Below are 26,035 nucleotides of genomic sequence, written 5' to 3' on the forward strand. Positions count from 1 at the left end.
AAATTGTGATGGATCCCACGCTGCTCTGCACAGCAATCAGCCAAGGCGCAACAACACACGTAGCCAAGCCACCGCTCCTGATCTCCACGACGAGAGAGATGGCGCCGCCGTCCAAGCTCACCGCCCTCTTCTTCGCCTTCGCCCTCGTGGCGGCGACGCTGGCGCCGCCCGCGGACGCGAGGGTCCAAGGCTTCAACCAGGAAGCTGCTTCCGAGCCGGCCATTGCCGGAGAATCCAAAGCTGCCACCGGAGGGCCGGGAGTCCTCGGCATACTGTTCCCGTTCCTTGGCGGCGGAGGCGGCGCCGGTGCTCCGCCATCGGCTGGCGGGTCTGGCTTCCGGTTCCCGTTCCCGCTTCCGATCCCTGCGGCTGGCTCGTCGGGGTCGGCTGGTTCTGGCTTCCCGTTCCCGATGCCGTTCCCCTTCCCGTTCCAGCAACCCAGCTCGCCGGGAACCCCACCGACTCAACCATCGCCCGCTTCCCCCAGCTCGCCGTCGTCGAGCGCACCGCCGCCATCGCCGGCGCCGGAGCAGCCAAAGGAGTGCTTGACGCCAATGATGTCGATGATGCCATGCGCGGAGTACCTGACGAACAGCACAATGCAGACGCCACCGGACACCTGCTGCGCGGGGTTCAAGTCCCTGGCGGACAAGGCGGCCATCTGCCTGTGCCACGGCATCAACGGCGACCTGAGCAAGCTCCTCCCCCTGCCCTTGGACCTCATGAAGATGATGACGCTCCCCAACACCTGCGGCGCCACGGTTCCTCTTCAGATCTTCTCCTTGTGCAACAGTATGCTCATTAACCATGCTTATTAATTATTTATTTTTAGTGCAGTCTTCGTTTGAAGAGATTGATTAACGTAATTAATCTGGTGATGACTTGACAGCGCCTGCGGTGCCACCATTGATGCCTCCGAGCCCTTCAGCTCCAGCACCTGCTAATTAACACCCCGTCGTCGTAGATCGTCAGGTATATTCATATTCGAAACTTTATATGAATTTTGAACAATCTGTCAAATTTCGTGGTCTGATTCTCATGCAGCACGTACCTGTCCTTCTGATTTTGTTTTTGGCAGGTGTTGACCGTAGTCTATCTGCTGCTTCACCACAGCCGACCGTCGTAATCGTCTTAGTTATCTTTGGATGTCAGTAAATGTTAGTTTAGGGTTTTAGGAGTTGATAAATGTTAGTTTAGTGTTTTAGATATAAGTTTAGGGTTTTAGGATGTGAGTAAGAAATTATAGATTAAGTACATTCTATGTATTTTTTTTGTGGTCCATGGAAATATCAAATAAATAATGTTTAGTGAAATTTGATTTTCCTCACTTTCAAACTGTTGATATAGTTAATGATTGGGCTCATGTTCTCACGTGCTGGGCTCGTAACTAAATCGAGAGCCAGGTCAAATCGGTCCTTTTCATACTGGGCCTTTCCCCATGGAGAGCCCACGGAGAGTGGAATAGTATAAGGTCACGTATCATATTTCCTTATTTTCCACACGAAGCTTATCAAACTGCTAAATGATATATATATATAGTTGCTTTAAAAAATAAAATTAATATATTTTCTAATTTTTATAGTTAATAATTAATTAGTGGTATAATAATTTGTTACTATGTTTTCTTCAAATTAAAAGTCCATCTAAATAAATACATTCAAACATGAATAATATTTGTACGATTTATGTGTTGTGATTTGTATTTTTTTTCATGTGTTATGTTGTGATTTTATATTTTTCCATGTGCTTCCGTGTGAGAGCTGAGTTCAGATTATAAATTTATGGAGTGGCATACATATGCTTCATGAACATTGTCAAATATTTTAAAAAGTTCTTATAAAAATCCATATAATTATATTCTGTCAAATATTAATTAACCTCGAGAAATCGTGTAGTATTAGGAAGCAACTTATGTGACTGATATGTGAGCTGGCCCTGTAGTCAGTACAAAAGGCACGATGGCTTTAATCAAAAAAATAAATTTAAATTCATATGTTTTTCATTGTGATTGCCACGATTATCACCAATAATCATGATAACTCAATAAGTAAAATCCTGATTGTTGCCCTACGAAAACGATGCCGTCTCGTCAGATGGCAACGTCGCAACCAACACCAAAACCTTCTAGAACAGTCATTGCTGTCCTGGTGACGTGTATGTCTGATGCATAACCAATTGATCCACTTAGACATTGGTATATTCATTCATTCATGTATTATACTGCATTGGAGTTCATCGACGGCAATGATTATATTCACGGGCGTGGCAGTGTGTACCAACTACGAACCTCAGCTCATGCTCATGGTACCATTGATAGTTTGAACAATGGAATAATCACTTGATTTCATCTCCCTTTTTGTTCGTTTCTTGATCGATCTTAACTCTTAAGTGTCTTTTCTAGTGTTGTTTGGATGATGGATTATTATTATGGATGGATGGGGTCTCTTCCTTTTGTCATCTTTCCCGCACTGTGTTCTTTCTGCTAGATGAAGATAATTTTTTTTTGAATTTTGTGATGCATATTTAATGATATAAATGATGAAATTTATTACTACTTAGAAATATAAGATGATAAACTTTTATATACAAACTTTTTGTAAAATATATAAAATTTAGCAGTTAGGAAAGACACACGTAATAGACCAGGGAAATAGAACACAACCGCAAGCATGACCATGCATTTTAGAATTTTGGTTTCCCCTTGTATCCACCCAAAACACATGGTAAAAGATAACCATACAAACATTCTTTGGAATGACTGCAAATAAGGAATGTAAAGAATCTTTAGGTTCACTACTTAATTACAGCTATGAAATGATTAGCACAAACCTACCGTGGAATATGTTTCTGTTAGTAACTGTAATCATCTATCTTTAGGGGGCTCCCAAAGCTGAAAGTGAGAGGTGTAATTGACAACCAATCTCTGAAAGAGATGTAAAGATGAAGGTCATTTCCAAGGATTCGCCCATGCACAAAGGGGCATGCCATGCAAAGTAGCAGTAGTACTATTGCTGACCTTTTTCTTGGGCAGAAAATGCCAATGTGAAGTTGTTCTTGTTTGCCCTTGCAAGTGATCCTCGCAGGTATCTTGTACTAGTCAGAAAAGGGGCTGGGTCTACTACTCTACAGAATATGATATGGGAGTGACATTGTCCCAAATACCTACTTACTGAAGTGAGCCTGCAATGATGAGAACAGACAAGACGAACAAGGTTCAGAAAATAAACCTGACGGCAGATTGTTAATTGGATCTTGTTAATTACTCAAGTCTGGTACTCTAAACACAGTTGCAATCTGCAGTGACCATCTAAAAGTAATATTTGACCCGGTCAGTTGACAGTGTCCTCAGCCTGTCAGTTGTCATGTCACTATGGAGCTGGGCAGCTACGATGAGCTGTAATTAGGCAAGGAGTGAAGTGCAACAGTGGTCTCTAAACTTATATGTATGTGTCATCTAGATCTCTGAACTCTCAAAATGTATTTTTAGGTACACAAACTTGTCCGGGGGTGTCATATAGATCCAACGAGCTCTAACCCGCTCCATCTGATGACGTGGCATGTCACGGTGGCGCCTACGAGAAGGGAGAGAAAAGAATAAGGAGGAGAGAGAGAAACTGACATGTGGGACCCATGTAACACCACCAACACGTAGGTGTCACCGTGGCATGCCACGCCAACAGATGGAGCGGGTTAGAGCTCGTTGGACCTATATGACATTCCTGGACAAGTTCGGAGACCTAAAAATGCATTTTGAGAGTTCAGGGACCTAGATGACACATGCATACAAGTTTAGAGACCGCTGATGCACTTCACTCTTAGGCAAGTATAAGGTCAGGTTCAAACTTTTTTAGAAATAACATTATTTTAATAGAAAATCGCAAGATTAAAAATCATCAGTGGAAAATCGTAATTTTCCGTAGTTCGACAAGCCACCTATCGAACGACGAGTGTGTTCGACAGGGCCTATCGAACAGGGGCAGTTCGACAGGTTCTCGAACACCAGCATAGTTCGACTCGAGCGGTGGGGGGTTGTTGATCGTCAGCAGTTCGACAGGCCTCTCGGCGCTAGATGGTGGGCCCTGTCGAACGGTGGGTGTTCGATAGGGTCATCTGTCAAACAGTAGCAATTCGACAGGGCCCAATCGAACACTAACACCCACCGTTCAACAGAGTGCTAAAATTACGATTTTTCCACGGATGACCTTTAATCTTGCGATTTTCCATTAAAATAATGTTATTTCTTAGAAAATTTCGCCAGATTCGCCTTGCGATTGAGTGGCGGATACCAACCTCAACCTCAACGATATAACAGTTTTCGCCAAATCTCGATTTCATTTTATTGAGTTTTACTGTTTCAAATTTGAAATTTTGAAAATCATTCAAAAAATTACTCGGAGTCTAGTTTCTTCTGCTTACGGGCTTACTCATTCCATTCCAAAAATATACACATTTTCAGATTATTTAGCAAATATTGAGTTGTTGTCAAAATATATCCTTTTAATCAATCCTGTGATCAATTTTCCAATTTAGAATTATGAAGATATCTTTTACAAGCAGCTGATTGGTTAAGGAATCATTAAATTGATAAGAGCAATAGGAATTGGCGCATGGATACTTATATTATGATATAAAATTTATATTTTAAAATACTTACATTTTAGAACAAAGGTAATAATTGTGGACTTAATGCTAGGAGCCATTTATTTATTTGGAGCGAACATGGCAGAATATTCTCAAAAAAATAATTTCATACAACTAATTTTAATCTTTTACATTTAAAATGGTGTGCCAAGCAGAGCCAAACTATACCACTTGACCTCTCTGATTGAATTCTGCATCTGGAGTTCTGGGCAGAGGGATAAGATTGAACTCTTGGGTGTGTGTGCACCAAATACACTACTATGAGAACAAGTTAAATAGTATAGCCAACTACTGGCTCTAAATCATCTATACTAAATTTAATAATCAATTTATACAATAGTTATCTACAAAACATTATACATGGACTCACATATCATACACACATTTCGTCTTAGAGCTCGTGCTACAGCTGACTATAAATTAATAGTTCACTATTCTTCTCTCTTCTCTTATATTTTTTAAAAAATATATTTATAGCTGGCTTATAGACTACTATTATGTCTGCTCTTAGTATGTACAAGGAGGATGTACCGAATGTATTAAATGAAGTATGATGCCTTCATGTGAGTTAGGAAACGGTGCTGTCTTCATGTGAGTTAGGAACACATGTTCACCGGACAAAGTAGGAAGGCCACTCTACTGTTCTTCATCCAACATCTCAAAATCACTTCAGAGGCACCAAAGTGAAAACCAGAAAGTAGGATTATGTTGTACCTCCAACAATAAACAAAAGAAAATGAAAACCGAATCAGTTGGAATTTTAATTCTCAGCCATAAGTTCATATAATTTAAATACACGCAAGTAATTGCTGCTTCACATCAGTAGTCTGCCAACTTAGACGATTGTTTGGTTTTTTTCACGAAAAAAAGTTAATTTTGGTTTATAAGCATAAATAGAAACGAAAAAACGGTATATCAATGTTGATAGCAATCAATGGGGATCTCTTAGACCAAAACATTTCTCAGCCTAAATTATACCTTCCTTGTTGATATGACTGCTGGCATCATGGCCGTATCATCAATGTAACTAGCTCAAAACCTTTCACTACATGGAACATACGCATTGCTCTTGCTTTATATGGTCCGTATGGACTAATCAGTAATCAGATGTTTTGTTGATTCTGTTCTCTCTTGAGAATAAAGATGAACGTGTAGATTCTACAGTACGTGGTCCTGAACTGCATTGAAATAACTCAGAACTAACTGAACCTAGTGGTCTGTTCATAACCTCAAAAAAAAACGACTTCATGTATTTTACTGGTAGTAAAATTTAATCCATATCGTTGATCTATTTTTATTAGATAACTGTAATTAAATTATACTACCAACAATATAAGGTGTAGTAGAAATTTCAAGGATAATATCATCCTTTTTATTATGATCTTTATTAAAAAAATACTAATTAACAAAGTACAAAAATATATTTTTTCTACTGGTAGTATAATACTACAAGTAAAATGCACCGGAGAGTTGCTAAAAAAAACACTACATAGATTGGCATTGCGTGTGTTCCATAGCTAGCTCGCCACTGTAATTTTTGTTGTTGGCAAGTTATTCCAAAAGTTGTTTCGATTCTCTGAACTTAAAAGAGATCTGTAGGCTGCATTCTAGGTAGCCAACTAAAGATGTGAAAACTAGAGGCCGTTGCTTTTGATGGCTTCACTATCTTTTCCCTCTGTAAAGCCTTGTTTACCAACCTTATCTCGATCTCTCTTAACTCAAAGGAGAGATCATGCCCGTGAAGACAATAATGTGATGCCAAAATGTCGACTAAAAGAGCTGAATTCTCAGTTGCTTTTCATCTTGCATTTATCCACTCAATCATCACTAGTGATATATACATAAAAATCAAGTACTACTACAAAATTTGTGATGCTAAACCAACCCCTTTGGCTACCTGGATTGTCAGGACAACCGGTAGCAATCAGACTAGGCTGTCGGTGCTCGACAAGAACATAGCAATGTGGTAAGCAATGACATGGCCTTTAACCTAACCAAAAATTTTCATGGGCACATTGATCGATTAGGTACAGACACTGCCATTGTAACAGAAAAGATTGGAGCAAAGAAACTTATTGAGCAGGAACAGCATCCCCAGTTGGAGCTGGATTTTTCGTCCATCCTTGCAAGCCGATCAGATAGATATTCAGATTCCAACTAGGCCTCTCATGCATCCCTACCCATATATATAATGAATTATTATAGACACATGTGAGCCATGCATCATCTACTCCTGCTGTCATACTTGTCCTTGATACTGCTACTCAGTTTTCAATGGTAACAGGTAGCATATCCTTCTGATCACCAAATCTGCTGCTGCTGCAATTTGCTGCTTCTACTCCAGTACTGACTGTTTGTATATACAATATGATACAGCTTTGTGCCGTACAAAGTGAGCAACTGCACATGATGCTGCAATCTGAGCTTCTGATGAATGGGAGGGTGTAGCAACTATGCTGTAGCAAGTGCCAAAAGAAAGTGCAGGAATGCAAATGTTCATCACAGTTGTTCATGCACATTGGGTGGCGATTTAATGTGTGCTCATGTGGACCGTTCATTCTTCTCCCCCTCTCTTCTTCAAGCTTTACTGGATGTGGATGATGGATGGGGAGCTGAATCATGCTAGATGCAGACAGAGGAGGGATAGAAAGTGTTGCAAAAAAGCTTGCAGCTTGTGATGAGGCCTATCAGGGCATGCATTGCGACCTTGACCAATATCACTGCACCAGACACTTTGTCTGAATATGAAATTCTGAAGAGATTTGTCTCGGTCCAACAAAAAGTAACTCAAGATACCGCTATCTTAAGGTACCAAATCGTTTCTCACCATTGATTCTAGCTGGGTAGGATGTGCACTGTTAGATCCAATGATCAGAAACGATTTGATACCATGAGGTACTGATACCTCGAGATACTTTTTATTACTTTTTATTGGACGGAAGCAAACCTCAATTCTGAATGTATTGTCTTTTTTTTCAAGATAATGTCTGAATGTATTGTCTGGCGGGTAAAAAATCAAACATATTCAGAAAGTAAGAAATTCAGACGAAATTAACAGTTCAAATTTCCATCAAATTTGACGAAAACAACCAAACAAGAACAGGCCAGTACATGGCCTATCTCAGATGCCATTGGTGACTGAGTCACCTACTAGATGCTAACGAAGCTGTCCATTACCAAACTTCTGTTATGTGTGTGTACGTACGTCCTTCTCCACCTACTAACTCGATCGTATTTTTTTTTTCAGTTGCGTAACTCCCCAAATAATGGATCCTAAACCAAACCCAACTTAAATACAAATACGTACCAAACTGAACATTATCTTAAAAAAATCAAACTAAAACATCAATCGCCACGTAGGCCAATGCTAGTCTAGGTGTTCTACGGTACTCTCTACTGACGATCTTTACCAATTATTTTTTTTCTAATCTAATGAATCATATTTCTTTATACTATCATATCAATTATCAATTATCAAGTAAAACTATATATCAATTGTTAGGCCCTGTCTAATTCCCAAAACAAAATTTTTCATATTGTCACATTGAATATTCGGACACATATATGAAATATTAAATGTACGAAAAAACAATTACATAAATTGCGTATAAATTGCAAGACGAATCTTTTAAGTCTAGTTGCACCATGATTCGACAAAGTGGTGCTACAGTAAACATATGCTAATGACAGATTTATTAGGCTTAATAAATTCGTCTCGCAGTTTTCTGACAGAATCTGTAATTTTTTTGTTACTCCCTCCATATTAATATGTATGACACCGTTGACTTTTAGAATCACGTTTGATCATTCGTCTTATTCAAAATTTATATCCAAATATGCAAAATTGTAATGCATAATTAAAGTTTCTATAATAATAAATCATATTATAACAAAATAATTAATAATTATATAATTTTTTTAATAAGACGAATGGTCAAACGTGGATCTAAAAGTCAACAGTGTCATATAAAAAAATATGGAGAAAGTATTAGACTACTTTAAATGTGTATCGGTATATATGTTGTGACAATCAAACCCAAAAATTTCTCACAACTAAACATGGTGTTAATATTCGTCCACCAACAATAATACTGGTATTGAAATCCTATGGCAACGTATGTAAGCTCAGCTCATGCTATCACACTGGATTGGACACTGCCTTTTCTCACTGTCTCTATATATAGCCGAGTGCACTCTCATAGACTGTCAGGGAAGAAAAAGCAGCTATCTTGAGCTAGCTAGCTAGAGTGCCATGGCCGCGCCATTGACGACGTTGGTGATGGTGGTGGTGGTGACGGTGGCGGTCTCGGTCGCCGGCGGCGCGCAGGCGTGGGTGCTGAAGGAAGGGTTCTACGAGCACAGCTGCCCACGCGCGGAGGAGATCGTGAAGCACTACGTGGGGCAGCACATCCCCCTCGCGCCATCCATCGCCGCCACCCTCATCCGCACCCACTTCCACGACTGCTTCGTCAGGGTACGTGTGCTAGCTTCGCCGGCCGTAGCCTAGGTACGTTGCTCGCCGGCGTTCGTGGCGTAAGCTGACGGCCCCGCTCGCCGCCGGCGGCGTGGTGGTGGTGTTGGGTTTTGCAGGGGTGCGACGCGTCGGTGCTGCTGAACGGGACGGACGGCGCGGAGGCGGAGAGGGACGCGGCGCCGAACCTGACGCTGCGGGGGTTCGCCTTCATCGACCGCATCAAGAGCATCCTCGAGCACGAGTGCCCCGGCGTCGTCTCCTGCGCCGACATCCTCGCGCTCGCCACCCGCGACGCCATCTCCGTCGTCGTAAGCTTCTCCACTCCGCTCCTCCTCCTCCTCGGTCCTCCCACCTACCCACGCACTTGCATTGCGATCGCCGGCGGTCGAGCTGACGGCGAGATGATATGCAGGGTGGGCCGTTCTGGCGGGTGCCGACGGGGCGGCGCGACGGCACGGTGTCGATCAAGCAGGAGGCGCTGGACCAGATCCCGGCGCCCACCATGAACTTCACCGACCTCCTCTCCGCCTTCCAGAGCAAGGGCCTCGACCTCGCCGACCTCGTCTGGTTGTCAGGTAAACAATCCGATCATCCACTCTTCCATTTTACCATCCACGTACTTCAGAGTTCAGAGTTCAGATTTCAGTTTCACCGTTAGTATTAATTGCAGTTCATCAAAAGCCCAGTTTCACCTAATGACAAAATCGTCTCTTCTCTCTCTCTAAAAAACAAATTATTCACCTAATGATCGATTAACTGGACACAAACTGTTACCTAAGATTATCCTAAGCATACTGACTAGTACTCTTCAGGAGTAAAGAAGAATTCAGGTTTGGTGTTTTATCTGGCTTGATCTAGCTGATACACGTGGCGCTACAAGCCACCGACAAATAGTGAATTGGTGATGTGTGATGCAATATGCAGAGAACGATAGTTTTAGTGATGAGTGAACTTTGGCAAATTCTTTGTGTGTTCAGTCGGCAACTATGACACGCTCTCACTCTCAGCCACTCACATCACCATTTCACCAGTAAAACTGCTGCCCTGAAGCAGGTTGTATCTCCAAAGATTCAGAAGAAATATCACTTCAAACTCACCAATTGCAATGTACAACAACAAACAGCCTCCCAATAGGAATCTAGAACTGACTACCGAGTGTACATTATCTATGAGAACCAGAACTGAACAGACTTCTGTACAGTAGACTACAGAAGCATGCCTTCCATCTGTCAGAGGGCTTGACTCTAACAAATTCATAGAAGGCCAAAGCTTTAGCTGAATTTGTTCAAGGGCACGTCGCAGTCACATCAAAGTTAAAAAACAGTTTAGTAGGTATATAATGAATCTACCAACAGATAAGGAGGCCTTTTAATTAATTGAAGGATGACTAGTCTGTTCAGTGCAATAAAATGAAATGCAGCACAGTGTATTTTAGAGAGTGTGGCACAGATACTGACACGCTAACTGCCGAGATTTTTATTAAGTTTAGTGGTTAACGACGTGCAAAAACCGCCAAGACAAAGATTCAGTTCTTATGTCCTGTCCCGTACTTGGAGTTAGTAGCAGGTAAAATGACTCGATATACAACTCTAAAAAAGGAAGTGTGATGTAACTGGCCTCCTACCTGGCTCATCAAGGTCTATCTTTTCACGTTTTTTAATGTCTATAAGCTAAAATTTAAATTTTTAATCTTAAATTTAGAGTTAGTTTTAGAGCCTGTGCATCGTTGTTTATTTTTCAACATTTGTTTTTAGGTCGCTAAGAAAAATATATACATATATAAAGTTTATTCAAAAATTATTTTTTATTTTATAAATATGTCGTTTGGCTTTCGAAACAAAAAAGTCAAACAACGAGGGTGCGAGTGATTATTTTACCAATCCTTAATTTGGAAGATCAAGGAATGATTTACATTGTATTTCATGTATAGAAGCTGGAAATATGTATACACATATGATGTGCTGAGGGCATGCACTCTATCATTGATTCTCACATGTTTTTCACACAAATGTAGATACCAGTGAGCAATGATCATTTCTGATTTAGACCTGAATCTGAATGACAACAGCTAATTACACCCATGTGTTGATGTAGTCACGTACTCGTCAGCGTTAACTTGATGTCTCTGAAGAAGGTTACAACGTTGCATTCCTGCTACACTGCATACATATTCTACTTAAGATAATCCTAGCTAGCTACCGTCCACACACTAGAGGTTCCTAGCTAGATGACAACACTACGTGCAATCCATTGCAGGAGCACTGAATATATCTTGTACTTGAATGGTCCTGGGCAGACAGATATCCAGTAGATCTCGTTTTCTCGAATAAATTGCAGAGTACTGAATGTCTGACCATTTAATGAAAAACTTGCAAACTGCTGAACAACCATCTACCTATTCGAGTTCAGTTGAAGATTTGGAGAAAGCATGAATGGTTTTTTGCAGTATCCAGTGCATCTCGTTTTCTCGAATAAATTGCAGAGCACTGAATGTCTGACCATTTAATGAAAAACTTGCAAATTGCTGAACAACCATCTACCTATTCGAATTCAGTTGAAGATTTGGAGAAAGCATGAATGGTTTTTGGCAGAAATTCCAGAGAAACTAAACTGAACTCTTGTTTCCCGCAAAAAAGAAAAAGATTCCAACTTTCAGTTTTGTCACTGAATTAACTGAACTGTTGCTTCTGAACTCTGCAGGGGCGCACACGATCGGCATCGCGCACTGCAACTCGTTCAGCGAGCGGCTGTACAACTTCACCGGGAAGGGCGGGCCCCAGGACGCCGACCCGTCGCTGGACATGGAGTACGCGGCGAACCTCCGGCGGACCAAGTGCCGGACGCCGACGGACAACACGACGATCGTGGAGATGGACCCGGGCAGCTTCCTCACCTTCGACCTGAGCTACTACCGGGGCCTGCTCAAGCGCCGGGGCCTGTTCCAGTCCGACGCGGCGCTCGTCACCGACGCGGCGGCGAAGGCCAACATCGCCAGCGTGGTGGGCAGCCCGCCGGAGGTGTTCTTCCAGGTGTTCGCGAGGTCCATGGTGAAGCTGGGCATGGTCGACGTCAAGACCGGCTCCGAGGGGGAGATCAGGAAGCACTGCGCCCTCGTCAACACCCACTACTAGCACTTCATCTTCTTCTCGATCTTCTTGTTTGCATGATCAAATTTCATAGAGGTTTTATTACACTAGTGTTCTGGAAATTCTCTTCTGTGTATGTAACTTCATCTTGTGTATTTTCTCTGTGGTTTTATTTTATTTTGTTTTTCAATTGCAACTGTTTATTTTGGAGCAACTGTAACTATTTTATGTGTTCACGAACTATTCAACAATTATAAGAAAATAATATATACATGGTGATAATATAAATCATCTCATGTGTTGGAGAGATTAGTTCAAACGCATAATTGAATACGATGATCGTGTATATATAGGCACGGGATATTTCGTATCCGTATCAATCAATTGTAGAAAATAAGTTCAATAGGACAGGAAACAGAACATTGGCCGGACACGGTAGGATACAAAAAATGAACTCTAAAATGATGATAAATATTTGATGTCTAAAGATAAAATATGGTTAAACTTTTGAATCTCGACCATCAATAATATATTTTTCAAAAATTCAAATGCTTATTTTTTTCTTTAAAAAATTAAGGAGATTTAGTTTAAACTAATCTCATAATACCATGAACACTTCTCTTATATCTAATCCACACGTGATCCTCGTCGTCGGCGCGGCCAACCCCACGCGGTGGCGGTCGCCGTCTGCCTTCTTGACAAGGAGGTAGCCAGGTAGGTAGGCCACCCGGAACGGGGTTGAAGCAACGAACCACTTTACATAGGCTAATTCAATGTTTTCTGAGCATTTTTTCCATCCTTTAATAGCTATACTATGATATACAATTATTTTTTATATAAAATTTAGTATTTTTTAGCACCTTAAACATTAGAATATACCAAATTTTATATAGAAAACAGTGATATCTTATGGTACCTCCTCAAGAATCAGAAAAATGCTCATGTTTTTTTTGTTAATCGTGAAGATTAATTTTTGTGCAATGAGGCTAATGACACCTGAACATTACACTTTCCATCTTTGTTAATAAAAAGTTTTTTCGATTCCTCTTTACGGGGCTTGATGTTTCACTCGTTCCCAACGATGATGTAAACAACTGCTTATGCCGTGTTCGGCTTGGGTTAGTTAATTAGCACGAAAAACATAATTAATTATTAATTATTAAAAAAATATATAAAATAGATTAATATAATATTTTAAAATAACTTTCCTATAAAATTGTTTTATAGAATACCCGTTTAGTAGTTCGGGAAATTTATGCGCGGAAAACAAATAAATCTGTGCCGCCGAATGCAACCTTAAAAGCGTAGGATAAATATCAGGCGGGGAAGCTCACCCCCGGGTGACATTTCAAAAAAAAAAGCTTAGGAGAAATATTGTCTATCGTCTGGGTGTGGTTCGTAAAACTGCCAAAGTATTTACTTGATCTGTGCTAAAATGTAAATATTTATATATGGTTCACTAAGGATTAAGATTACAAAGAAAAAAAAAGCCTCAGTAACAAATGAGAAATAGATGGACGCGATAGGATAGGATGGGATAAAATAAAAATAAATAAATAAATGAGAAGTGATTAATGATAAAAAAATATTAATGTGAATTAGAGCTAAGCCACGGTCAATAGCAAGGATCGAGACTAGATTTGAGAAGAAATTGAGTTCTAGTACGATCGGGATGCTACGTGATATTATTAGACTAGAGGTTAGGATCCTTAAAGGTCGATATCGGCCAATAGATCATCGGGACTAGGTTTAGAGAGAAGCTAACATCTAAACGGTCAAAAACACTAATATTAAATATAAGATGACGTACGGCGGACATATACCTTTTGTTAATGGATTCGTAAATGGCTTTACAATTTTTGTGCGCAAGCGCCGAAATCGTGGAGAAAATCGAAGAAGAGAATGAATATGGCTGTCATTGGTTGCTGCTACAGCCTACAGCATTCGGTGTACTGTGGTAGGCATATATGTATGCGTACATGTATGCGCACTATTCATGTGTATGTGTACGTACGAAGGCTAGAAAATTAGTGGGTCCATGTGGTGGCGGTAGAGTATGCAGGCTGAGACCGAGTAGAAATAGGTTGGAGCGTAAGAACAAATCCGACGCTGCGGCAGCTGTGGCTGCCGGATATGGATACGGAAGAAAGTAATTTAGAAATTTGTAATAGGTTTGGCAATTGAAGATCGAGTTCCATAAGTGCTTGAAGTTCGTACTCCTAGCCGGTGATGAAGTTTTTATGTATAAATAGATAATGATTGAGACATTAGAGATATAGATTTTGTCTAAAAAAATTAGAGTTTGAAAGGAGTATTTTGTATGCAGTTTATAAATACAACTTGACACAATAAGATTGATCTACTTATACGCATATTCAAATTGTGTTTTTGTTGGCGAGCCAAGGACGACGGCTTCATCAGGTTAGAGAATTCTTTTTAATTCCATTAAAAAGATTGCTTTTCTTGTATTTCTAACATTCTCTTCCTCTGTAACCTTGGTTTCTATGTTTCGGTCCTGCAATATGTTTGGAGATCTCATATGTTTGTCATGGATAGTTAAGTGATATTCTCACGTAATTATATCAAAAAGCTAGCGGGTATTTTGGGGTGTAGTGGAGCTGTGAAGCAACACAAACCTATCTCCGTGTTGTAGTTCATTTCTAGCAGCAACTATGCTAACTTCCTTCAAAGAATAGATAATTTGTGTCTTTTGCACAACTCCGAGTATGAGTAAGTTGAGATTTGTGCCTACAACTATGCCAAACAGGGTCATAATTCTAATATTGTATTTAGTACTAGCTTTTAATATTGTAAAACAGATGTATTATAATATTTAGGTGCATTATGAATTTTCCTTCTCGAGAACTTTCACCATCACAAATTTCTGTGAGAAAATATTCACCTTCATTTTTTCGGTTCTTTTTATACTTATAAGCCAAAATTTAAATTTTTAGCCTTAAATTTAGAATTAATTTTAGGGTTTTTTTCACCAAAGTTTATTTTCCGTACGTATATACAAATTTTGTTTACGAATTATTTTTCGTTTACAAATATATTGTCCAGACAATCACTCCCTTCATAAAACTAACAAAAAATACACTATAACGAAAAATATATTTTTCAAGACAAATTTACACGTGTGACTTTCACGTGTCTAGTTTAAATATTTACTAGAAGATCATATATCCAAAAATTTTAAAATTTGACAGATACGTATGAAAATTGATGATACTAGAAGACCGATTTAAACCAAAGTGGAGAATCACCAAACGCTCCAATCCCTTTGACTCCACCCTTCTCCTTCCCCTCTCTGCTCTCCCGGTTCTCCATCTCTCCTCCTCTCGCCTGAGCCGCGCGCGGAGGGGCGGAGGCGCCGCCGGCCGCCGAGACCCCGGCTCGCACCCGCGGCGCCCGGCGAGCAGACGAGCAAGCGAGGTGGACGGCAGCCTCACTTCCCCCTCAATCGCGCCCTTGCCTCGTGCTCCGCTAGCGTCACCCTCGGGCGGGCGGCGGTCGGTGAGCAGGCCTCAAGGGCGACGCGCCCCCGCCCGGCCTCCTTCCACCGGCCTTCGTCTCGGCTCGAATTGAACTGGAGGTACTCGTTCTTCTCGCGTAGCGCTCCCTCCTCATCCCGCGGGCCACCTCATGTGCCGGCGCAGGTTGGAGATCCGTCCGGACTTGGCCGGAGAAAATTTAGGGTTGAGCTGAACCCCTTGGCCTAATTTTGCTCTGCACCGGCTTGCAGCTGCAAAATTAATTGGTAGTTGATGTCTAACTAGTGGGAAAATATGGCGTATGTGAATTCATTGAATTGATTATGCTTCTTGCGCAGGGAAAAAGTTGTTTCTGAATACTGATGCAAGAGTTGTGATAAACTTAGAAACACGGTCGGAATTAAGGTTGCTAGTATTAACTCTGTGACACAAATGATGCGCATGAACTGCTATCTCTTCCTTCTACATTCAAAGTTCCTTTCAGGGTTAGATAACCAAAGCCATAGTTTCCACTTTCCACCTGAAACTGTTGTTTGTTGTGTCATGCACCCTTGCTAAATTTTAAAATTTTCACATTGGTAGGAAGCATGAAGGTTGATGATGGCCCTAGCAGCAGTGGCAGTAGGTGGGCCAAAATGATGAGCACAGACTCGTGGAAGTGGTGTTTAGGATTGATTTACATCGTTACTGTTGCGGGTATATGGATTGCTGCAAGCTACATTGTTCAGTCAGTTGTGGATGCTGGTGTTTCTCCGTTCTTGATTACCTACATATGCAATTCTCTCTTTGTGATTTACATCCCAATAGTTGAGGTTGCACGATACTTTGAGGATTCTATCAACAACTTTTGGACAAAGTTGAAAGTCAAGGATGTTGCAGACCCGCAGCAGTCTACGGATCTGGAGAGTATAAATCTTCTCCATAGTAGTGAACAGGAGGGCAATGCAACCTCACCATCAAGTTTACCTGAAGACATATTGGCTTCAGATACAGTATTCCCTGGCCAGGAACAGCTAAGTTTAGCAGCTAGCAGCAAAGGGTTGGATGCAAAAGGGCGCTGGACACGTGCTCGTGTGGCCAGAGTTAGCATGGTTGTTTGCCCTTTTTGGTTTCTTGCTCAGCTTACGTTCAACCTGTCTCTAAGATACACCACTGTTACAGTAAGACTGTATTCTCCATCCACTCCACTATTTTAATTTGCTCCTGTCACTTGTTGGTCTCTAACATGTCTTTGATTTTTTGTACCTGTAGTCAAATACAATATTGAGCAGCACGTCTAGCCTCTTCACTTTCTTGGTTGCATTAGTATTTCTTGGAGAAACATTCACATGGTTGAAGCTAGTCAGTGTACTTCTCTGCATGGGAGGAACAGTTATTGTTAGCTTGGCAGATTCAAGTAGTAATACAGCAAATTCCATTGCCACAAATCCTCTTCTTGGAGACATCCTTTCTATTGCTTCAGCTGGCTTATATTCTGTTTATATCACCTTGATACGGAAAAAGCTGCCCGATGAGAAAGAAGGTCAAGGCGAAGTGAGCATGGCTCAGTTTCTGGGATTCCTGGGGCTGTTTAATATGCTATTTTTCCTTCCTGTTGCATTGGTGTTGAATTTCACCAAGCTGGAGCCGTTCCACAGGTTAACATGGGAGCAAGTTGGTCTTATTGTCGGAAAAGGTAGGTTTGCTATTAGCACATGGCCATAATGTGAGCTATAATAATGCATCATGTTCATATGTGTTAACCATCACGCTATTTTTAATATAACATTGCAAGAAGTCATAATTGAAATAGCCTGTAAAAGATCACGAAACAATCAAACTATATGTATCTGCCACTAACTGCAACCTGTTATGCTTACAGGTCTGTTGGATAATGTTTTGAGCGATTACTTGTGGGCAAAAGCAATCCTCCTCACAACTACAACAGTTGCTACAGCTGGTCTCACAATCCAAGTTCCAATTGCTGCCATTGTGGACACACTGACTGGTCATGCTCCTCATCTATTAGACTATATTGGAGCAGCTGCTGTGTTGGTCGGTTTTGCTGGCATCAACATTCCAGTAGGTACTCCGCAGGCTTCTCCACAAGAGCAGGAAGCTCCTATTGTTAGCATGGTTGATGACCCAACCCATTTACCAAGTGATGAAAACCCTACTGGTGCTGTTTAATAGGAGTGCCCTGGTTTTGGAGCTCGTTACGATGTACAATGAACAAGCAATGTATAAGGATGGTGAGACCGGTAAAGCCATTATAATTGTTTTCCCTTGCCATGAAATCACATCAAAAGAGATAGACATGGATTGAACTTAGATTAGCAATTTGGCATGCCTGCTCTAAATTTTGAGCATATTACACTTGTAATGCTTGTAACTGAGTCGCCGCATACGGATCAAGTGATTCAATTGCTATTTATAGTTTTTTGGTGTCTGCCTTTCAAGAGGCCATACACCGTTGTAATTGCCTGTACAGGGTGAGACATTGTTAATTTGCTATCGATTAATATAAGAATATCGTATGCAATACTTGTACACACTCAAAATGTTGTAGCATTTAACTATGGAATCACATCTGTGCCATCCATTTGCCTTTCATATTCATATTTTATTCAAACTGGAGTGGTTGCAGGCTTGCAGCATGTCATGTAGGATTAACTACAACAGCTGCTACGACGGGTATCTGCTGGCATCATCCCGGTAAGTACTCTTCTTCGATATATTAGGAGGGTCAAAGGATGTTTACAAAGCATCATTAGAAAAAGAAAACACTTGTATAGGTAGAGCCGGGGTAGTGGAGAGGTGATAGTGTACACATCACACAAACGGGCAAAAGAAAGAGCTCCTCTTCTGTGGCCTTCGGTCCCTGCTTACACATGTTGACTCTAGCCGCAAAAGGAATGTAACGGCTGTGGGTGGGGTGACGACCATGACAGTACGCCCTTATTTGACCAGCCTACATTCTTATTTGGATTGCAACATTTTGTCAGGGCGCTTCATCTATTGTGTTCTTTTAGCCAGATTATTTCTTAGCTTCTACACGCATGGTTTCTAAATTATTAAACGATGTATTTTTTTATAAAATATTTCTACATAGAATTTTGTCACCTCATATTTGTAAGGAAGATTTTAGTTTTGTATTTGCTAATTTCATTGTTTATACTATTAAAGCCGCGTTCGGTTTGAAGGGATAAGTTAACATATCCTTGCCACGAAAAACATAGTAATAAATTAGTACATGATTAATTAATTATTAATTATTAAAAAAATATAAAATAGATTAATATGATTTTTAAAACAACTTTCCTATAGAAAATTTTTATAAAAAATACTATGTTTAGCAGTTCAGAAAACGTGCGCGTGAAAACGAAGGGTATAAGTTAACTTACGGGTGGCAACGAACCCGGCCTAAGTAATTACATAAGATATATATATATATATATATATATATATATAATCTTTTGTGTTTCATCGGAGAAAGGACCTAGCCTTCGACAGTTGCGTTCTTAGGGAGGAGATGATGGACGGCTCTGTGAAACAAAATCACAAGTATTGTACAAAGTGGTTGTTTGGATGTCTCTAGGAAAAATACTTGAAATTTAACGTTAATATGTTGATCTATTACAAGAGAAAATGGAGAGCGGAAGAGAAAGAGTGCACTAAACATTTCAAAGGAATTATAAAGATATGTTGGACATCTTTGTAGGGTCCTTTGAATCACATGAATGAAAAAACTGAGGAATAGGAAAACATACGATTCTAACCTAAATGTAAATGTAAAACATAGGGTTGCAAAACACAGGAAAAACATAAGAATGACCGTTTAATTGAATTTAAGGAGAGATAAAGACTCAAATGATTTTTTTCCATAAGGTTTAAATTTCCTCCAAAACTTGTGGAAGAGACATTCCATAGAAATTTTATAGGGTTTCATAGGATTCATTTATTTGATTCAAAAGACTTTGTCGATATTTTTTTATAGGAATGAAATCCTCTTAAATTTTTATGAATTTAATTTGAATCAAGAGGACCGTACTGATCCTCCAAAATGTGGAGGAAAACCTGCTATCATGTGAAATTTCTTTGAACTATACATGCTCAAATGCCAGGCCTAAAAAAACCTAAGTCTAAACATGGTCGGAACAACTAGCTTTCCTAGGCTTAGGCTAAAATTTTCAGTCTCTTGGTGTACTTTTCATCATTCAACTAAAATTTTCTAGTGATTTTAGACGAAATTCAAGGGTTTTTTTTTGTCAAATTTCTACTTAGAAGCTTGCTTATTCAATGAACGTGTCTGTAATTAGCGTGGATGAACCAGTAAATTATTAAGTAGAGGAAGTGCACACAGTTAGGGATGAAAGCAATTCGGAAACTTTCCAGATTCCGGACTAGTTTTGGAAAACCGAAATCTTTAGTCAATTTTTTTTTGAAAATTATCGAAAACAGAAACGGATACGGTAAGAGCGCTATTTGTCGGAAGTCGAAAACCTTCTAGACTTTTTCTCGAAAACTTTTCGGACTTTTTTTTCGAAATTTCTGCAAGCCCGTATGCCATAAATCCACAATATCGGTCCAAATAGCCCAATTCACTTCAACAAGTTAACTTAAGCCCATAAATAGTCAAACATATACGCAAACACTTTAGCTTGTAATGATGTGTATGATGTGTACTTTAATTTATAATAATAATAATATGTAAACCATAATTTTTATTCGTTATCGAAACAATCATTAATAAAGTGAACCGTGAACTTGGTTATAATGATAAAAAGTAGTACGGTTAGTTGCTAATGTTTTAAAGTTTTAATCCATAATTTTAGAAAATAAATTGAAAGCTCGGTTTGAGGGTTTTATGAAACATGATAAATTTTCGTTACTATATTTGTTCCAATCCGTATTCTCCCGTCTTTGTATATATAATATTTGATTATGTTTTAGTATATGATATTTCTGATTCAGAATTCGAAAAAGATATGAAAACGGAAATAATAAAGATGGTTTTCTTTCGTTTGAGAACCGTTTTAATCCACAGACACAATGACACAAAGCAGAAGCTCAGGTGCTGTGCTGTGGTCCCGTCTATGCTCCATGTCATTGGTTAGGAGGAAAGTGCTAGTCTACGTACTAAAAATTGGGAAGACGATATCGATACGATCAATCATCATTAGCCCCTTTTTTTTTTTTCTAAAGACTGCATGCAAAAAGGAAGGCTTCGACAGTCGACGTTGCAGGCAATGGCGGATGCAGGCAACTCTGCTTGCTTACGCGCCGTAGACCGTAGTCGCAGTGTTTTACGTACTCTCTTCCATCCTTTTTATATTATAATATTTTCATAATACATATATATATACTCATATGCATTAATAAATCTAGATACATAATATATATATATATATTGATTAATAGAAAAATCTATATAAATCAACTTATGATATGAAATGAAGAGTAAGCGCACAAGGTAAGTCGTCGAAGCGCGCAAGAAAATGTGGTGATCCACCAATTAACGTTGTCTCACCGCGACTAGCGCAACCAGTGATTTGTTTTTTTCTGTTTAGAAAATAGTCGCAGCTATATATAACCTCCTAAAAAATAGTTACGGATATATTTAAACCTGGGACTTGAGATTTTGGTAGCTGCTTGTGCTTGTTTACAGCGATCTGTAGCTGGATCTGGAATGGCTACTTGATTTTGTGTATTACAATTGTCTCAGGTTATTTGTTGAATGCTGATTGATTTATATGACATGTAGTCCTAACTGAAAAATCAAGTACTGGAAGAGTAATTAGTGGAAATTAAGCACTCACGCTTCCCGGTGAAAAATTAATTAGTGTCATTTGGTTTTATGCATGTGATGACTAAATCGAGCCATGCATTAATAACTAAGCCTTGTTGAAATTATTAAACTAAACGAGCTACATGATGATTAAGTCTAGGTGATCAACGCACGCACGCGAGTCCACCGCCATGCTGAACGTCCGCCGTCTTGGCCCGTCCGTGCCGGTGCCGGTGCAGAACGCCCGCCGCCGCCGGTGGCTACATGATGTTGCACGGCGCCGCCGCGTCGGAGGCTGCGTCGTAGTAGCCGCCGTAGAAGCCGTCGTTGCTAACGCTGTAGACGCCACCACCGGTGCCGCTGCTGTTGCCGTCGCCGGTGCCGCTGCCGTCGCCGTCGCTGCCGCTGCTGCTGCCGACGTGGTCATGCTTCCGACCCTCCTCCTCGGCGGTTGGGTCAGCCCGGCGCGCACGGTGCAGGGGAAGAGGTGGCGGCGGCGCGTGCTGCTTCTTCCTCTTCCAGCAGCTCTTGCAAACGTAGGCGCCGCCGCAAGCAGAGAACAGCGACACGGCCACCGTAATGAGCACCTGCACCCACGACAAGGAGAAGAAGGTGCCAAACAATGAGGGCAAAGGATATATGTATGTATGCTATGGATAATTAAGTGGCATAGCTAAACTCATCCAAAAGGGCACTTAGATATGACCAATACTCACGCTGCTCTTTTTTCATAAAATTATTAGTATATTACTAGTGAATTTAATTCACATCATTGATATATTTTTATTGGACTAATGTGACTAAATTATACTACCAACAATATTAGATGTAGTAGAAATTTAAAGGGTAATGTCGTACTTTTTTTATTATGATCTTTATTGAAAAAAATAAAATTACAAAATACTGCTAATTAAATAATTAACAAAGTACAAAAGTACTATTTTTTTAGGGTAGTAGAGAGTTGCCCAATTATTAGGCCTGAGGCGATGTTGCAGATTCACCTTTGCAGGCTGAATTTCTTGCCTTACTGTTGGCGTTAAGGTTGCCATTTTTTTGAACTTCACATGTGGATGTGTTACCTTTCTTAACTGATGATGATATAGTATGACCGTTGCCTCGACGACACAAATTAAAAGAATAATTCTCAGGAGGAACCCTGTCAATGAATAATTCGCTGCCCGAGAGCCTTCTGCAATTAAGGAAGCTGGATTTCCTAGAGAAATTAATCGCCTTACAGAAGGAAGCTAGGACGACACCAAGTTGTGAGTTCACCTTGCTATGATTGCCATAATAGTTGTCACTTTGCTCTGCGTAATGCTAGTAGTCTGATCGAAAGGCTGTTTCAGTGCCTCCATACTTTAACACATGCATGTATATATTGTGCTTCTAATTCTTGAAACAAAATCCATTTAGTTCTAAAAATGATCTGATGATTTGTAACTTCACATTATTTATCTAAGGGTGCGGCCAATGATTACTTGCTGATGTGGCTTAACCAAAAATCTTGTCTTGTTGACAGTGTAATATATAACATCGTAACTGTAGCCGTAATGTTGACTAAACAATTATTATATGAAACTATTACAAAGAACCAAACAATAATTCTTTAAAATACAGCATAGCGCGAATTTATTTCGATAGCTGAGTCATTTTAAGGTGTTCCATCTTACCACCATAGGGGTAAGAGCACATGAAAATCTCAACCGTTGGTTATTAATATCATTTTAGTAATAAAAATGTACTTGCATGCTTTCAGTAATTAATGAGGAAAGCATGAATGGTAATGGTAAGGAACACCACACGTTATGTTCTTTCCAAATATAACCATGCATGGTTCAGATGGATAGCAATCAATTTGGAAATATTCGGCCTACCATTAATGGTTTTGCATGTTAGTTTGAATTCCTAAATTTATAGTTCATGGTATTCAAACAAAGATGTTACAAATGTATGAATTCTTCAATATTGTTACTGTAGTTTTAAATTAGAAATAATTTATTTTGCAAGCTAGAAATATGATTTGATGTGAAATTTAAAATTTTAACATAAGATCTCACAATAGTTTTTACATATGTTTGTTTTATATAAATAAGTTTTTGCATACCATAATTTAAAATTTAAAAGACAATATATGATATCATGTTAATAGTCAAACCATGCATATGCAAAATGATATTTTTAATGGCATGCGAAAGGTATTATTATTTCCTTATTATGAAGTATTACCTCTAATGAGGTAATACAGCTACCACTGTCAGATCATGGCTGGCCGGATGAACGGTTCAAAACATATTTGGAGTACACTAAAAAAAAAAATCCTCGATAGCTGCATCTAAATTATTCTCCAGCCTAAGCCAAGATAATTACTATGAGAAAATACAGTAAACCAAAGCCGCTAGAAATTAAAAGGGAGTAAATAGCGTCGGTGCACGACATGGCTGCCGAGCTCAAGGGGCCACCGTAGAAGAACCGGCCGTCGACGATGGGCGAGTAGGCGTAAACATCCTCCTTGGTGGAGTAGCCGGCCAGGTCGTCCACCGCCGGCCATGGCCGCCCCTGCTCATCCATGAACTGAAGGTTCTTCATGGACGCCGCCATGTCGCCGCCGTCAGCTACCATGTAGCCACTGCCCATTGGGACGGGAGGAGGAGCTGGCTCAGTCGTCAGGTTGGCGAACACCATGCCCCCAAACCAGATGTTGGTGGCTGAGCTAGACAGGCTTGCGAAGAACGACATGGGGATGCGACCAATGAGTTCAGGCTCATCCCTGTTGAACCCATAGTACACCAGCCAATTCCCTGAAGAAGTATCCTGTACATGCATGCAAGAAATAGATATTAAGGAAGGCATTAATCTATCTTGGTTTTTAGTTATCAGGTAAGGGGTAATTGTCAAACAACATATTTATAAATAAAAAATAAATTAGTGATTAAAAAATTTATATATTTATCCTTAGCGAATAAACTTCGGTGAAAAAAACCCTAAAATCAGCTCCAAATTTAAAGTTAAAATTTTAGATTTTAGCTTAAAAACATGAGCAAAACGAATAGACGGAATTGTCAAGTACAAAAGCAATCTTGCCCACTTAAAAAAAAAAGGCAACCTTTGAACATTTTTTTGCCGGGTAGGCTAAGATAGCCTACCAAATATATTAAGACGAGGGGAGAAAATACAAAGTTTTTTTACAATCTCACCTTGAACATTTTGACTGTGATGTATTGCTTGGTTCCATTTGGTTGGGAGACGCCGGGGATAGGGTCACCAGGGCGAGTGGATGCGTTCACCTCGGGTTGGAAACCAGGACAGTCTTTGTCCACATGGGAGGGATCTGCTAATGGAGAGCCAGAGCCCGATGTCTTTTTTGTGTAGAGATAACATTTTTAGTACCAGCAGCAAAAAGTAGAACTGAACCTAATACAAAAGGATGTACGTAAAAGATCTTTACCCACCATGCAAGCAAGGTTGAAAACAGGGCGTTCATCACCTGCTGTGACCTATATATATATATATATGAGGATATATATTCTCATGATCAACTTGATATATATATATATATATATATATATATATATATATATATATATATATATATGATCGTTAAGAGAAATTATTTTAAGGAAAAATGTAATTAAGAAACATACACTCCAACCAATATGAAGGCCTTCCAAATTGTCCGTTGTACCATCAGCGTCATCAGTTATGATCCAAACGGAGGCATAACTGAACATTTGGCCAGGGCTCAGCGGGAAGCCATAGACGTCCATCGTCGCCATAAATCCGTAATGGCCAACATATGATTTCGTCGTATACCCTGCATTCTGAAAAGAAGCGAGGTAGACAGATGAGTAAAAAATAATGGAGCAGATCAAACAATACACAGCCTTTTTCATGTCAATATATCTATTATTATATTATAAACAGTGAAGGCTAAGGCTGCGTTCGTTTATGTTTATTTATGGGTGAGTTAACCGGTGCGGAAAACGCAACAGTAGATTAACATATGATTAATTAATTAATAGCTATAAAAAATAAAAAATAGATTAATATGATTTTCTAAATCAGTTTTCATATATAATTTTTTAAAAAAAATATAGCGTTTAACAGTTTGGAATGTATACCGGTGAAAACAAGAGAATATGGATTATTTAGCCGGACAAATGGATGCGGCCTAAAACGGACACCATATATACTCTTAGGAGCATTATAAACTTGCCGCATTATCAAAAATAAATAAATATACATAGCTAACTTGGTAGGATCAGATTATGACATTTGATCACTATAATTATATTGTATCCAAACTGTAAATATGTACATGGCTAACTTTAGTCTTGCTCCATGCAAAATTATGCGGTGAATTCAACCTGTTCGTTCTTACAAATGAAAGAACTCACCTCAGAGTCTGTGTCGTGACGAAGTACTTCACGAATGATGTGTTTGAATTGCTGTCCCCGGTTTGATCCGTTAACGAGATCTTTCGAGAGTGTTGTGTCTCCCATCGTTGCACCGAAATTGTCCTGATAAACCAAAATAATATGTATATGAACAATTTTATCATCTTTGAAAAAAATAC

The 26,035-nt window shown here is 39.7% G+C and overlaps 3 protein-coding genes across 5 annotated transcripts; all 3 read left to right on the top strand.

Annotated features, from left to right (window-relative positions):
- Positions 1–51: 51 nt before the first annotated feature.
- On the top strand, positions 52–1,379 carry LOC107304448 (vegetative cell wall protein gp1-like). The gene is made up of 3 exons (XM_015838533.1): positions 52–792; positions 890–972; positions 1,079–1,379. The coding sequence occupies exons 1-2, from the start codon at positions 99–101 to the stop codon at positions 946–948; spliced, it is 753 nt and encodes a 250-aa protein (XP_015694019.1). The 5' UTR covers positions 52–98; the 3' UTR covers positions 949–972; positions 1,079–1,379.
- Positions 1,380–8,834: 7,455 nt separating this feature from the next.
- LOC102714195 (peroxidase 3-like) lies at positions 8,835–12,477 on the top strand. The gene is made up of 4 exons (XM_006656323.3): positions 8,835–9,115; positions 9,232–9,423; positions 9,528–9,690; positions 11,816–12,477. Exons 1-4 carry the CDS (start codon positions 8,894–8,896, stop codon positions 12,244–12,246), a joined length of 1,008 nt encoding a protein of 335 aa, XP_006656386.1. The 5' UTR covers positions 8,835–8,893; the 3' UTR covers positions 12,247–12,477.
- Positions 12,478–15,494: 3,017 nt separating this feature from the next.
- Positions 15,495–18,249, top strand: LOC102714470 (uncharacterized vacuolar membrane protein YML018C). Of its 3 annotated transcripts, XM_040525603.1 has the most exons (5): positions 15,495–15,796; positions 16,034–16,180; positions 16,278–16,855; positions 16,947–17,370; positions 17,557–18,249. In XM_040525603.1, the coding sequence occupies exons 3-5, from the start codon at positions 16,283–16,285 to the stop codon at positions 17,862–17,864; spliced, it is 1,305 nt and encodes a 434-aa protein (XP_040381537.1). In that variant the 5' UTR covers positions 15,495–15,796; positions 16,034–16,180; positions 16,278–16,282; the 3' UTR covers positions 17,865–18,249. The 3 variants fall into 3 exon arrangements, with proteins under 3 accessions (XP_040381537.1, XP_006656387.1, XP_006656388.1); XM_006656324.3 differs by lacking the exon at positions 16,034–16,180; XM_006656325.3 differs by lacking the exon at positions 15,495–15,796 and having other exon boundaries at positions 15,883–16,180.
- Positions 18,250–26,035: the final 7,786 nt, after the last annotated feature.

Source organism: Oryza brachyantha, chromosome 6, assembly GCF_000231095.2.
Source record: "Oryza brachyantha chromosome 6, ObraRS2, whole genome shotgun sequence".
NCBI classification, from domain to species: Eukaryota; Viridiplantae; Streptophyta; class Magnoliopsida; order Poales; family Poaceae; genus Oryza; species Oryza brachyantha.

Excerpts from the sequence above, each read along its gene's own strand:
- LOC107304448 (XM_015838533.1), top strand. The coding sequence starts at position 99 with ATGGCGCCGCCGTCCAAGCTCACCGCCCTCTTCTTCGCCTTCGCCCTC. Across the intron at positions 793-889 it reads GATCTTCTCCTTGTGCAACA|CGCCTGCGGTGCCACCATTG; the intron begins GTATGCTCATTA and ends ATGACTTGACAG.
- LOC102714470 (XM_040525603.1), top strand. The coding sequence starts at position 16,283 with ATGAAGGTTGATGATGGCCCTAGCAGCAGTGGCAGTAGGTGGGCCAAA. Across the intron at positions 16,856-16,946 it reads TAAGATACACCACTGTTACA|TCAAATACAATATTGAGCAG; the intron begins GTAAGACTGTAT and ends TTGTACCTGTAG. Across the intron at positions 17,371-17,556 it reads TGGTCTTATTGTCGGAAAAG|GTCTGTTGGATAATGTTTTG; the intron begins GTAGGTTTGCTA and ends TTATGCTTACAG.
- LOC102714195 (XM_006656323.3), top strand. The coding sequence starts at position 8,894 with ATGGCCGCGCCATTGACGACGTTGGTGATGGTGGTGGTGGTGACGGTG. Across the intron at positions 9,116-9,231 it reads TCCACGACTGCTTCGTCAGG|GGGTGCGACGCGTCGGTGCT; the intron begins GTACGTGTGCTA and ends TGGGTTTTGCAG. Across the intron at positions 9,424-9,527 it reads GCGACGCCATCTCCGTCGTC|GGTGGGCCGTTCTGGCGGGT; the intron begins GTAAGCTTCTCC and ends GATGATATGCAG.